This window comes from Antrostomus carolinensis, unplaced genomic scaffold, assembly GCF_000700745.2.
Source record: "Antrostomus carolinensis isolate BGI_N321 unplaced genomic scaffold, ASM70074v2 scaffold12907, whole genome shotgun sequence".
NCBI classification, from domain to species: domain Eukaryota; kingdom Metazoa; phylum Chordata; class Aves; order Caprimulgiformes; family Caprimulgidae; genus Antrostomus; species Antrostomus carolinensis.
The window spans coordinates 1-11,543 of NW_010325400.1; the positions used below are offsets into that span (position 1 = coordinate 1).

Here is an 11,543-nt window from a genome sequence, read left to right on the forward strand (position 1 = left end):
TATATATATATGTATATATATAAAAGTAATATGGCCTCACTAAAGTCAGCAGTCAATCTGCTTAGAATCCCACCGTTCAGATGTGTTACAACACTAATTCCAATTTCATTCCACATCTTGCTGACCTCCATGACAATCATTTGCAGATGGACATGATCTTACCTGAAAAGATTTCTGGACTTTTTTGTCATTTATGCTTTTTAAAAATGATTCAAAAAATTTTTTTCTACAGTTTTTTTTTTTGCACTCGACAATCTTGCATTTCTCGACCTATCTTAGCTCAATTAAAAAATGGCAGAAAATGGAAATAGTAATTGCGTGAAATAGAAGAGTGAAGCTCAAGATTAGGTATAGAAATTTCTGCTGTATCCTTGTCATCCATAACTGGATTAGTAATTAGCACTACCACTGCTAAAATTTAAAGCCAAATCCATGTGTGCTTTGATATTTGTAAGTAGCTGGTTAGAATATTAGCCACACATTTGAATTTCCTGGCTTTGCTCACCACTTTGAAGTTAATTATGGAAGTCAGTTGTTTGGGTCCTCTCATCTAAAATTGCTCTAGCAAATAGGAGTTGAGGATTTAAACCTACCGATCTGAGTTAGCCACCTTGCGATGCAGCCGTATACTTCATCCAGGATGATGATGACGACCAAATTGATGATGACTGCGGTGGCAGTGACGGTCACCCTAACGCTTGAGCGGCCCGAGGGAGTTGAACTGATTGCCAGTGCTGCTGCAGTTGAAATCCTGTATATGATGACTCCAAACACTATAGCGAATGTCAGCCCAACCTGCAAGTCAGAACAGGGCAGCCTCTTATGAAAGATTTAACTAGAAATACTTTGCATGGGACTTAGCAATGACCTTAAAAATGGGATCTCTGGGCCACATCCCAAGTCCACCCAATTCTGCATGAAGGCTCCCAATCACTTTGATGAACCATGGGAAAAGATCCTCTTTTGCTAGTAACTAGATCATAACATGAAAAAATGGATATAACAATGCCATAATCACATGCAAAATGCTTTTTTTAAAGGCACCTAAATGTAAACTACTTGTTTATATTAAAAAAATTAGTGGGCTTCCTTTCAGCCATACCAGCAACAGCATATATGCATGGTATTTGCTTCATTATAAAAGAAAGACAGGCTGGAAACAGAGAGGAATATTTCAGCTGAAGTCTACACACAAGCCTTCAAATACCCTGTTGAGGTTTGTTATGCTGTCATAATCCCAAACTGAAATTAAATTAACATACTTCCTGGCAACGTCAAGGTGCAAAAATCTTACTCAACTTTTCATTGCTTAAATAGAGGCATCATTTAAATATGTGATTTTTTTAAGGTACTGATTCTTCAGCTAAGATTAGACTTATTGCGTTTCCAGTCTCTGAAAACATAAATATTAAAAAAAACCCCACCAAAAACCTAAAAAAGAATCTGTATCCCAAAAAACCCAAAGGAACTGAGTTAGTAGTTTGGTGTATTTTACCTTTGGAAAGGGTTTAAGCTTTTTTATCCATCTGCCAATCTGTTCCATGTCTTGAATTATTATTATTATTTCTTTCAAAATTGGTTTTCAATGCTGATGCTTTATCAGCAAATGAGAAAAGCCTGTTCTCATCATTATTTTACCTTTTTCTTGAATTAAGTGCTCTGTTTGCAATTCTCCTCTTATATGGTATAACCCCAAATTTGAATGATTTATTAAAAATCCCTTGCAATCACGATTGCAACTGGCCACATAATTTCTTTGAAAAAAGTCTGGTTTAGAAACAAGGCCATTCTTTACTTCCTGACTAATTTCTGAGAGGACTCTGTACTTTTAAAGTTTCATCTCATCAATGGTGGGGGTAATTCCCATTTCTGTGCCTTCATTTTTCCCCTACCCTATTTAAATATTTTTATTTCTTTAGTGAAAAGAAATAATTTGAGTTTCTTCATAAGTTTGAATAAAAACAACCAATTTCACCCCAGTCATGACTGTCTTAACTCTTTGTCTCCATTTGTCTGCTGTCTCTTTTGGCAAGGTAGAAATTCAAGCTCTTGAGAAGATTTTAGATTATAAAACAATAAAATGCTCATTTTTTTTCACTGGGGAAAAGCCAGAGTGAACCACATCAATTTGATGAGGTTTGTCACGGTTTCACTAACATTTCCATCGCTTCTGTTCTAATACAATGACTTGGCAACATAAACGTCAGGTTTTGCCAGGTGATGCTTACCATGAAGATAATGCCAACAAAATTGGTTAAATAGGCTGGAAAACGATCCTTCCAGGTCAGCTTTTCTTTATCTGTCTAAAATTTGAGGAAAAAAAAGGGTACATTTAATAAAGATGGGAGCGTGTGATTTTGCACGTGACAAAAACAGAGAGGGGAGGGGGGGGAAAAAAAAGAGGCTAGCAAATACACAACCAGTTAGAAGATGCAAAGACACAGTGTTTACAGTTACAATTCCACACAGGCAAATTGTTTACTCCGTATCTAGGTTCAAATTGGTCAAGCGCCTGCACTGTGAGTATAAATAAACCAGATTTTTCTGTATACTTTTTGAAGGAAACATGCAAATAGGTTGTCATAAACCATGAAGTAAGATCTCTCTTACTCTTAAATATTTTCTTTTGCTTTCCCTAGAAGAATTCTCCTTCTTCCCCTCTCCCTCCCCAGTTAACATTTGCAGCGTTGCAGTTGCACAACTGGTTCCACTCAAATACAGATTGTGCTACTGAGGAACTCCGAGACGAACGCAGAGTTGACAGGGAAGATCTTTTTTTGCTGTGGAATAAGACTTGAAATTCCTTCAAGATGAGTGATTTTTAACTACCTGTCTATCCACGTGGTACCCAATGGACCACGCCAATAGGAGTTGACATGAATGTATAATAACTCTTTATAAGATACCCTGTATCCAGTCAACCAGCCACTGCCTGAATTTGGTTATGAAAATTTCATTTAGAATATTTTTAGAACAGTATTGCTTATCTAGAGACTTTCATAAAGTTCGATGCCGGGAATTGTTTCTAAACACCAGAAAATAAATAACCAAAGGAACATTACAGAAGATGATGCACATGTTATAATGAACATAAAAGTATTGCTCAAATTCTATTTTTATTACATGCACGTTGTCTCAAGGAAGCGCAAGCAACTCTTTCAACACATGGCCCATGCTCCACTGCAAACCGTAACCTCAGTCCAGGACGGGAAATCTAAGATTAGCCATGCAGTGCCATTCCCAACGCACACAAACAGTGTCCCAAGAGGGCTGAAGAAACAAGGGGAGAAGGGGGAAGAAACCCAGAACTCAATGTGAATATTAAACAAAGGTTCAACAGCCAAAAACAAATTGATTTGTGTCTTCCATAATTACTCATAATTTGAGTTTCTTCATAAGTTTGAATAAAAAGAACCAATTTCACCCCAGTCATGACTGTCTTAACTCTTTGTCTCCATTTGTTTGCTGTCTCTTCTGGAAAATACCGATGCTTCTGATGGCAGTCAAAGGAAACAAAAAAAGGATGGGGCAATATAGCATTACAAAGCACTGCTACATTAATCCATATATTCTCTACTGACAAGTCTGCTTAAGGCTTTGTGTTTCAGCTTTAGTTTAATAAAACATAAAAACCACAACAGAAGACAAACTCTTGCCCCAAATCCTGGGGTAGATCAAGCAATCCTGCAAAGGACATTCCCTTTTTAATTTAGGATTGTGCCCTTCTTTTTTCTTTGTGATATATAAAGAATGTCTAAAAAGATTTTCCTTTGAAAAAATATATAATTTTTTAATTGGACTTCTTTTGAAAAAATTGAGCAATTTCTAGTTTAGCTTTAGATATTTTTTTCTGTAAAAAGATTTCCAAGTTGTCTTACAACTGTTGAATTTAAACTTTAAAACTTTAGATCTCAATGAAAGATAATTACTGAGTCTTTCAGAAAAAAACTCCTTTTCTCACGTTTCCCAAATTAGCAACATATAAATTGAACACAGTCCAAAAAGTTATAAATAGTCTGGTTAAAAAAAAAAATCCTCTCTTAATTGCTCAGCTTTCATATTCTAATATTTTGAGGCCAATATTCACTAACTGTCCAATGACCCTACAGTCTTCCACATTTATTAATATTAATTCTTAATATATAAAAAAGTGAGACACAGGTGTTTAGCAGAATACAATGAAGTTTGTATTCCAACATTGTTTATCCAGCTGATAAGAGGGCAGCAACCCAAATTATTCTTCTTCTGCAAGGGATTTTAAAGCAGTGCTGTGAGTAAGGTATTGCACATGATGCTCAACCTCTCACACACACATCCTATAGATGAACGGGAACATACCACCATCGGCTTCGCAGCATCTTTTAAGAGGGGCCCAGTAGTGCTCAAATATAAGCACGTGACAAAATCAGACACATTTAATGCCAGTGCAATTTACATGTGCTGTCTCATAAAGTATATTTCATGTTAATGTGGTGATTGCAGTTGTATTTTTATAGGGTTTTCATAAAATTCCAGTTTAGGGCACGGTTCCATACTACTGTGCCACTGGAAACAGATACAACAGAGGCATTTCTGACAACAGATTTTTGTTCATGCTGGAGCATTTACATCTCTGCTTAAAATCATGGTCATATAAACAGCTGAATTCTTGTAGTTAAGAGGGAATAACCTCTGGTAGGGTGGAAATGAGGAGAAAAGGAGCTTTTTTGAATGCTGCTGATAGACAGTAATAGGGAAGAAATTACAGCCTTCGGTGAAAGGGCAGGGAAGCTGCTCATAGGGGTTGCACCACCCGTTGGTGAGATGCACGTGCCCCAGGGATGACTGGCAGCACCTTTTTCACGGCGATGTAAAGAGTAAGTTAAAAGCAGAAGTGAGCGTTACCTTATTCAGTGGAATAAAATGGAAGTTATGTTTTTAAAAGGCAGAAAGTTATTATCAAAGCTGGAATTTGGCGAGGAAATTGGTGTTAGTACTCTTCATTAATGCTCTAGTAATATTTTTATTTATCAAAAAAAAGTCTAGCAAGAGAGAGGACCTCTCCTAAGAGGCCTGAGGTACTTATACCAGCAAAAAATAAGATGTTTTGTTACAGTGTTCTCAAAATTGATTTATTAGCCTGACAGAAGCACCCCTTCAATCAGGCTTAATTAGCTTCCCTAAGCCACATTCCCATATCTAATTATTAAAGACATTTTTAGTTTTTGATCATGTCTTACGCACTGGCACACACTGAGTATCCCATATATACCAGGACTGAAGACATCTGGAATTTAAACACAATGTGCAGTGACACATTTATTTATTTTTTTTTACCTGTTTCTTAGTTTTGGGTCAGTGCCTGCCATAACAACCTTTTTTTTAAAAAAAGTTTTTTTATAAGTGAAACAAATGGATATTTTCACCATACCTCTTTATGCTTGTGTTCTTTTCTCAGTGATTTTTCTAAAACTTTCGCTTCATATTCTGCTCTTGGATGATCCTGTGAAATAAATCATAATTAATAAAAAGCAAAATTATTTATTTTCTATCTCATCTACTCATATTAACTGTTTGCAGGTCAATTTCATTATAATTTCCAAGTTTTCTAACTGAATTTTAATTCACTCGATATGTCATTCATGTCAATTGACAGTTGGCTGTAATTAAAAAATTAAATCCTGTATCATTCGCAATTCTACAGCAGCAACTGCAGGATGATCTCCACTGACTATCAGACAGCCACATGAAATGCTATATAGATTAAATTTAATATGTAAGAGTATATATACAGCACAACCTGCAGACAGCGTGGTTCATCCCGTGTGACATTCCACTTGGATTTTTCATAAAAATTAGATTTGGCATGTCATTAACTGTCATTTCAGCAATCCTCAGCTCACGAGGGAAACAGTTATCTGCTGTCAGTATGCAAAATATTTGGCTTTGGGATCCCAGAAAATTGTCATTTGGGGTCTTCCCCTAATTCTGTCTTGGGCAGCATCCAGCCATTACCCGTGTGCACTGAAGATGAGGGTTTAGGAAACACTCAGAAGTAAGAGACAGCCAAAAGATTCAGAAAGATTCATGGATTTGGAATTCATGATAATTAGGCATTCACAAAAGATTCTGAATTCACAATTATGCATCGGATGGGAAACAGAATGGAGCTGAAAAAAGTCTGAACAAGTAGAGAGGGCGAGAGTGTAAAGGCAAAGCAATCAGTGGGAGATCTAAAGAAAATCTGATGCTTGAAAAAGAAGAGATGGAGATCAAAAGATGACATGTAATAAAAAAGGTAGGAGGAATTTTTTAAAAAAAAGTTTTCCAAACCTTGACTGCCTCCTTCAGGAAACCAGAAAAAAATCACGAAAAACAAGAAAAAAAACAAAAAACACAAAAATTTGATTATTGAACTGTTGCAGACCATATTGGATTTACATTTTAAAAATTACATGAAACAAACACAGGTACAGTGGATGGTTAGACACTACCGGAGAAAATCAGTCTAATCAGGTTCTGCCTTTATGAACAGTACTGTAAGTATTGTATGAACTAGGTGTCCCTAAAAACACCAGAAGATGAGACCCTTTGGGATTTAGTATATCACTGCACACCCTGACTCTTCAACATGATACTAGCTTAAGTTTCACCCAAATCAGAAACAGGAGGGGCTTAAATTCTTTGCTAAACTCCAAACTGTATTATCTAGAGTTGACTATACAACACAAAGAAGCAATTATATTGTGTTAACAGCTGCTGTTCTAGCTGTGTAGAGCTCGGAACTCAGACATGAAGGGGATAGACATCGGAAAAATACAGTTAATCCTTTCTCCTTTCATGTATGCTAACAACAAGTTACCAAAAATAAAAGAGCACTATAGTATCCAGGAAATAAATCCCTATATTCTCTCTCTCCCAGTAAGACAGGTATGATCTAGCAAATCACACGGCATAGAGGCTGCTGCCATAGTCCACCTACATAGATTATGGAGATGATTAATATATTAAGAGGAGATAATTCAAGCAGAAAGATTTTGGGGGCGAGGGGAACAATAACTGTGCCAGGCTCATCAAGCTGCACAGCGTTAAACCCAGGGCTGGTGGGGTTTTTGTTTCACGTGAGCAATATTTGTTGTGTATCTATGTAGAACATCTAGAGAGATGACTAAAGGTGGTCATGCTTCTTTTAATAATAACAACAGTAAAAAAAAAAAACCCAAAACAAGCCAGCTGGCCAACAAACAAAGGGGCAAACACCTGTACAACCTGTGGGTCCTAGCTCAGATCCCACAGTGGGGTTTTCACAGCAGGGCTTGTCATGTATGATGGGAAAATGGAAGGGACTCGGGAGCTGCCACTGCCACCTCTGAACTGCAACAGAGTCCAGAGCAAGGCTGCTGGGGCTGGGACTGCTTTATGGTCTAGGAAGGTGTCGCATTTTTTGTCAAGTGGCAAAATTAAAAGCAAAAAGGTGGGACACAGCTTCTCAGTTGGCTGACAATCTTCTCTCCTTTCCTTCTAAAATCTCATTGATTTTGAAGACCTTTTTTTCATACAGATTTGGCCCTTCTCCCTTTCACGTTATTTAGTACATTTATTATAAACCTGGCTAGAGACAATTTTTTTTTTAAGCAAATGAAAAGAAAACCCCACCTCCACAATTGTGTCCCTCCCAATGCCCCAAGCCCACAAGTCTGGCAATATTTTCTTAGGTATTTTCCAAGCCAGGGCTTGATCCTGCATCGTTAAAAGTTCATAGGAATTTTTCAGTGCTTTTTTACAGCGCTGTAACTTTATCAACTTCAATACATTCATTTCTGATTTACAGCAGCACGAGATGAATGAGGTCCGCCCTGACATCAGCCCAGGAGTAATGTCTGAGCTGTATATTCCACGCCTACGCTGCTAGGTGTGACCCAACTACACACTTGAAAAAATAATAATTGATTTTGTGGCTATACAATTACGTTTCTATGGCAACAAGACATAACAGTCATAGCCTTGCTATAAGAACCTCAAATAGTTCATGCACAGGATTTTCCTTTCTTCTAACTGATGGAACCACCCCAAGAGGGGTTCCCTACGAGGCAACGTCTATGGGTTGAGGCAAGGAGCTATCGGTAACGCCACGGTGGAAGTCAAAGAGACAGAACTGAAGGGACAAACCTCCTCCTCTTCAAACCCAGTCAGGTCCCACCTGTAGTTGAGACGCATCTGTTTTCTCTTCCAGTGTTCCATAAATGTGGCAGCTGAAACAACAGTTTAACAATTATTTTGACATCTTTTTAAACAAAAAAAATCGCATCAGCCTCTGGGATTTGTCTGAGGAGACCCACTGGCCACGCTCTGCTTCGCCTGCTGTACCTCTGCAGGCTCTCGCCTCCAAAAGCTCTCAGCAGATGCAATGTCATATTGTATACTGGGCTGGGTTAACTTCATTTTTGTTAGTCTTTTATTCAACAGCCATGTCTATCTGGGAAATACTGACAAACAGTGCTAGGAGCCAACCTTTTTAATCCAGGCAAGCTGAAAGAAAGGGCATTTATTACATCCACAACTTCATGTAGAAAGATACCAACAATTTTTAAAGCGATGCAAGAAAGATACCCAAATTTATTTAAATATTTGTATGTGTGACTAATGATATTGTTGGTCTTCATCTGCAGATAATTCCATCCAGAAGTCCACACAAACCGCTGTTTTATCTACACAAAATATGAGTGACTTGACCAGCCTTGTACTGACAGTATAGTTATTTACTTAAAGATATAATAATAAATTTTTTTATATTGTTATAATTACATCTGTCTAGTGGTTGTAATGGTATGGATAGCTCCAACCATCACACCCAAACCCCAATACTCATACTGGTGTGAAAGCTGCAGGTGGGCAGGCTGTTAAAGAGGAAGCCTCTAAGGGTTTTTATCATTAGAAGCACTGCCATTTTGTTTTTGATTGAGAAGAGTAATAGAAAACTCATTAAAGCAATTCTTGAGTCCCAATGAATGATCCCAGTTTGTATCAATCTGCCTCTGAGACCGAGCACGTTCTCAGAGGACATATTTAGATGCTCGGAATGCACCAGTGCTGTATAATAAATAAGTGATTATGAAAGAGGCAAGTCTACCAAGAAATGGTGTTCCCAGGGGAGTTTCCTGCAGTGAGTATTAACAGATGTGCTCAGAGACATTAATATCCAGCAAAACCAGAGGCAGGGAGAGGGTAAGAGAGTTGAATAAGGATGAGGAAAGGGCATCCTCATGACTGGGACCAGGCTAGGGTCACGAGAGTCATTCACCTTCCAAGCGAAACTCTCACATGCAAAAACACAACTGAGCTGTTGTACAGGCCAGAGGCTTCCTGTGAATCGGGATGGCCATAGCTCTACCTCAAGAGGGTCTGAGTCACGATCCCAGAATTTCCTCCCCTCTCCCCACCACTGGCAATTCTCACACTAGGGTCTGCAGCTTCCACATACAGCCAGAAATACAGAAAATGAGCGAGATGTCATTTCTTAGGGCTACTAGAAATCCTTCCATATCACTGACTTACAACGATGCAAAATGAAAAGACTGTGTCTGACACACAGCCAGCTGGTTTCGAAAGCCCTGGGTGAACGTGCCAGGTAAGTGATGCACCACCACACCGCCACTTTGCCAGGCGTGCCTCCATCTTCATATTTCATCTGGGCCCATAAGCATAAATGGAGCTTAAAAATTCCCAAAGGTTATTGCCCAGATGATCTTATCTGGCTTCTCTGACATTTTTAATGCCATTTAATAGCAAACAGCTCTGGGCCACAGTCCATGTTTAATGCTGAACTTCTGACCAGGACCCAGCTCAGTGCTATAGCTGTTTTAACACTCGTGTGAGTGGAGTTCCCAGGGTGTTCCAATACCACCACGATTCAAAGAAAGCCTGGCCAAATATTTGCTCACAATAATACCCTTGAACTTGGGCTAACTTTCTTACTATGCTAAGGATGCCCTGGGTCACTTGAGCAGGTTACTCATGTCTCTTCTGCCTCAACTCTTCAACTGTACATGAACCGAATAAAAGTTCTCCATACATTCAGAGGTGCTCTCAAGTGGCACTGCAGACTAGACATGTGCCTACATTTAGAGACAGACTATTTTTGTTGATACTATTTCCTTCAAAAATAAAGCACTCGTTTCATTTCTTTAAAAAAATAATTTTGACAAATCCTTTAGAGATTAAATTTGTAATAATGCAAATTCAAAACTATGTGAATAAAGTTCTGATTTTCCCAATTTAAAAAGATCTTTTTGAAACACTATTTATTTTATATGGTATTATACCACAATAAAATTTTATGTTGACCCTAAAGATCTTGTTAAATTTAACATCCCTCTCCAAAACTATCTCAGCTATTAAGTCTGATTTTGTACAGAGCACAGAAACTGGCTTCTGACAATTTGCTTTACTTTGCCCAAGAATGCAAAAAAATGGATGGAGGGACCCACAGCTGTTTGCTAAGGAAAAGGAGGCAAATTGTGTTACTTTTTGGACAACAGAATATTATGTTCCGAGATCCACGTGGGTTCACAATACCGGTAAATAAGGGAGACCAAAACTGATACTTGACTCTCCATGTGAGAGAATCAGACTATTTAAAGTCTCTGACACTAAATCCTGCTTTGGGGTATATCACATTTCTCCCTACATGCTACACGGCAAGATGATGATCTGTAAGATAGTGATCCCTCCTCTCTGCTGCAAAGCACCACCACATCCCAGCCTTCCCTCTGAACCTGTGCGCTCCCAACTCCCCACTGTTCCCAAAATCCCTTTGCAGGACTGTTCTTGTCCTTTTCCTTATGGTACTTGATAAGGAGCTCTTAGCATTGCATCTAAAACACAGTTATCTCAACAGAGACCTTGGTCAAAAAGACACTGCTTGCAACTGCATTATGTTGACTTGTACTAAAATCATTTCAGATGAATGGTAACGTACAAATGGTTCCCTACGTACTAGAACAAATACAAATTTGGGATATGATTTTAGGATTAAATATAATCCAAACCAGGTTATTTGCTCCCTCACAACAAGGTGCGCAGGGAGGGTAAACATTTATCTTATGCTCCTCTCGCTGATGCTGGGAGTACGTGGCTGCCAAACTTCAAAGCTGGGGGAATAACGCACATTTCCCTATTCTCTGTAGCTTCTCTGTATAGGGCTCCAAGGTACAACCATGGGTTTTGGACCCCATCAGTTCCCATTTATCTTAACAGGTCCTCTTGGTCCCCAGCAAGGACAACTGGACACTTCTCTCCTCTCCTCTTGCCCCCATGCCTGGTGCTGGGGTGCCCGAGCAAGGAGGTCCCCATCCCTCCTCCAGCAGGGAGGAGAAAAGCCCTCGACAACCGTTCCTGAAGACACTCTCACCAAGATTTCATGAGAGGGTTAATATTTTTAACTAAATTCTACAGATGCACCAAGAAAGGTTAAGTGATGTGCTCAAAGTACAAGGGCAGTCAGCACCAGAAAAAATACCTATAACGCCACTGTTCCTGCTCATGTTCTACAGGCATGATGCCTT

General features: G+C 38.7%; 1 protein-coding gene across 1 annotated transcript in view; it reads right to left on the reverse strand.

Moving 5' to 3' along the window:
* Positions 1-593: 593 nt before the first annotated feature.
* The window catches only part of LOC104527470 (anoctamin-1), a gene marked incomplete at its 3' end in the record, with an annotated part of 33,079 nt that continues 22,129 nt past the window's right edge, over positions 594-11,543 (reverse strand). Inside the window, exons 13-17 of the mRNA XM_010171194.2 lie at positions 8,149-8,231; positions 6,313-6,324; positions 5,411-5,482; positions 2,229-2,303; positions 594-795 (exon numbers count right to left, since the gene is read on the reverse strand). Coding sequence (XP_010169496.1) covers positions 594-795; positions 2,229-2,303; positions 5,411-5,482; positions 6,313-6,324; positions 8,149-8,231 — 444 coding nt within the window. The remainder of the gene's footprint in view (positions 796-2,228; positions 2,304-5,410; positions 5,483-6,312; positions 6,325-8,148; positions 8,232-11,543) is intronic.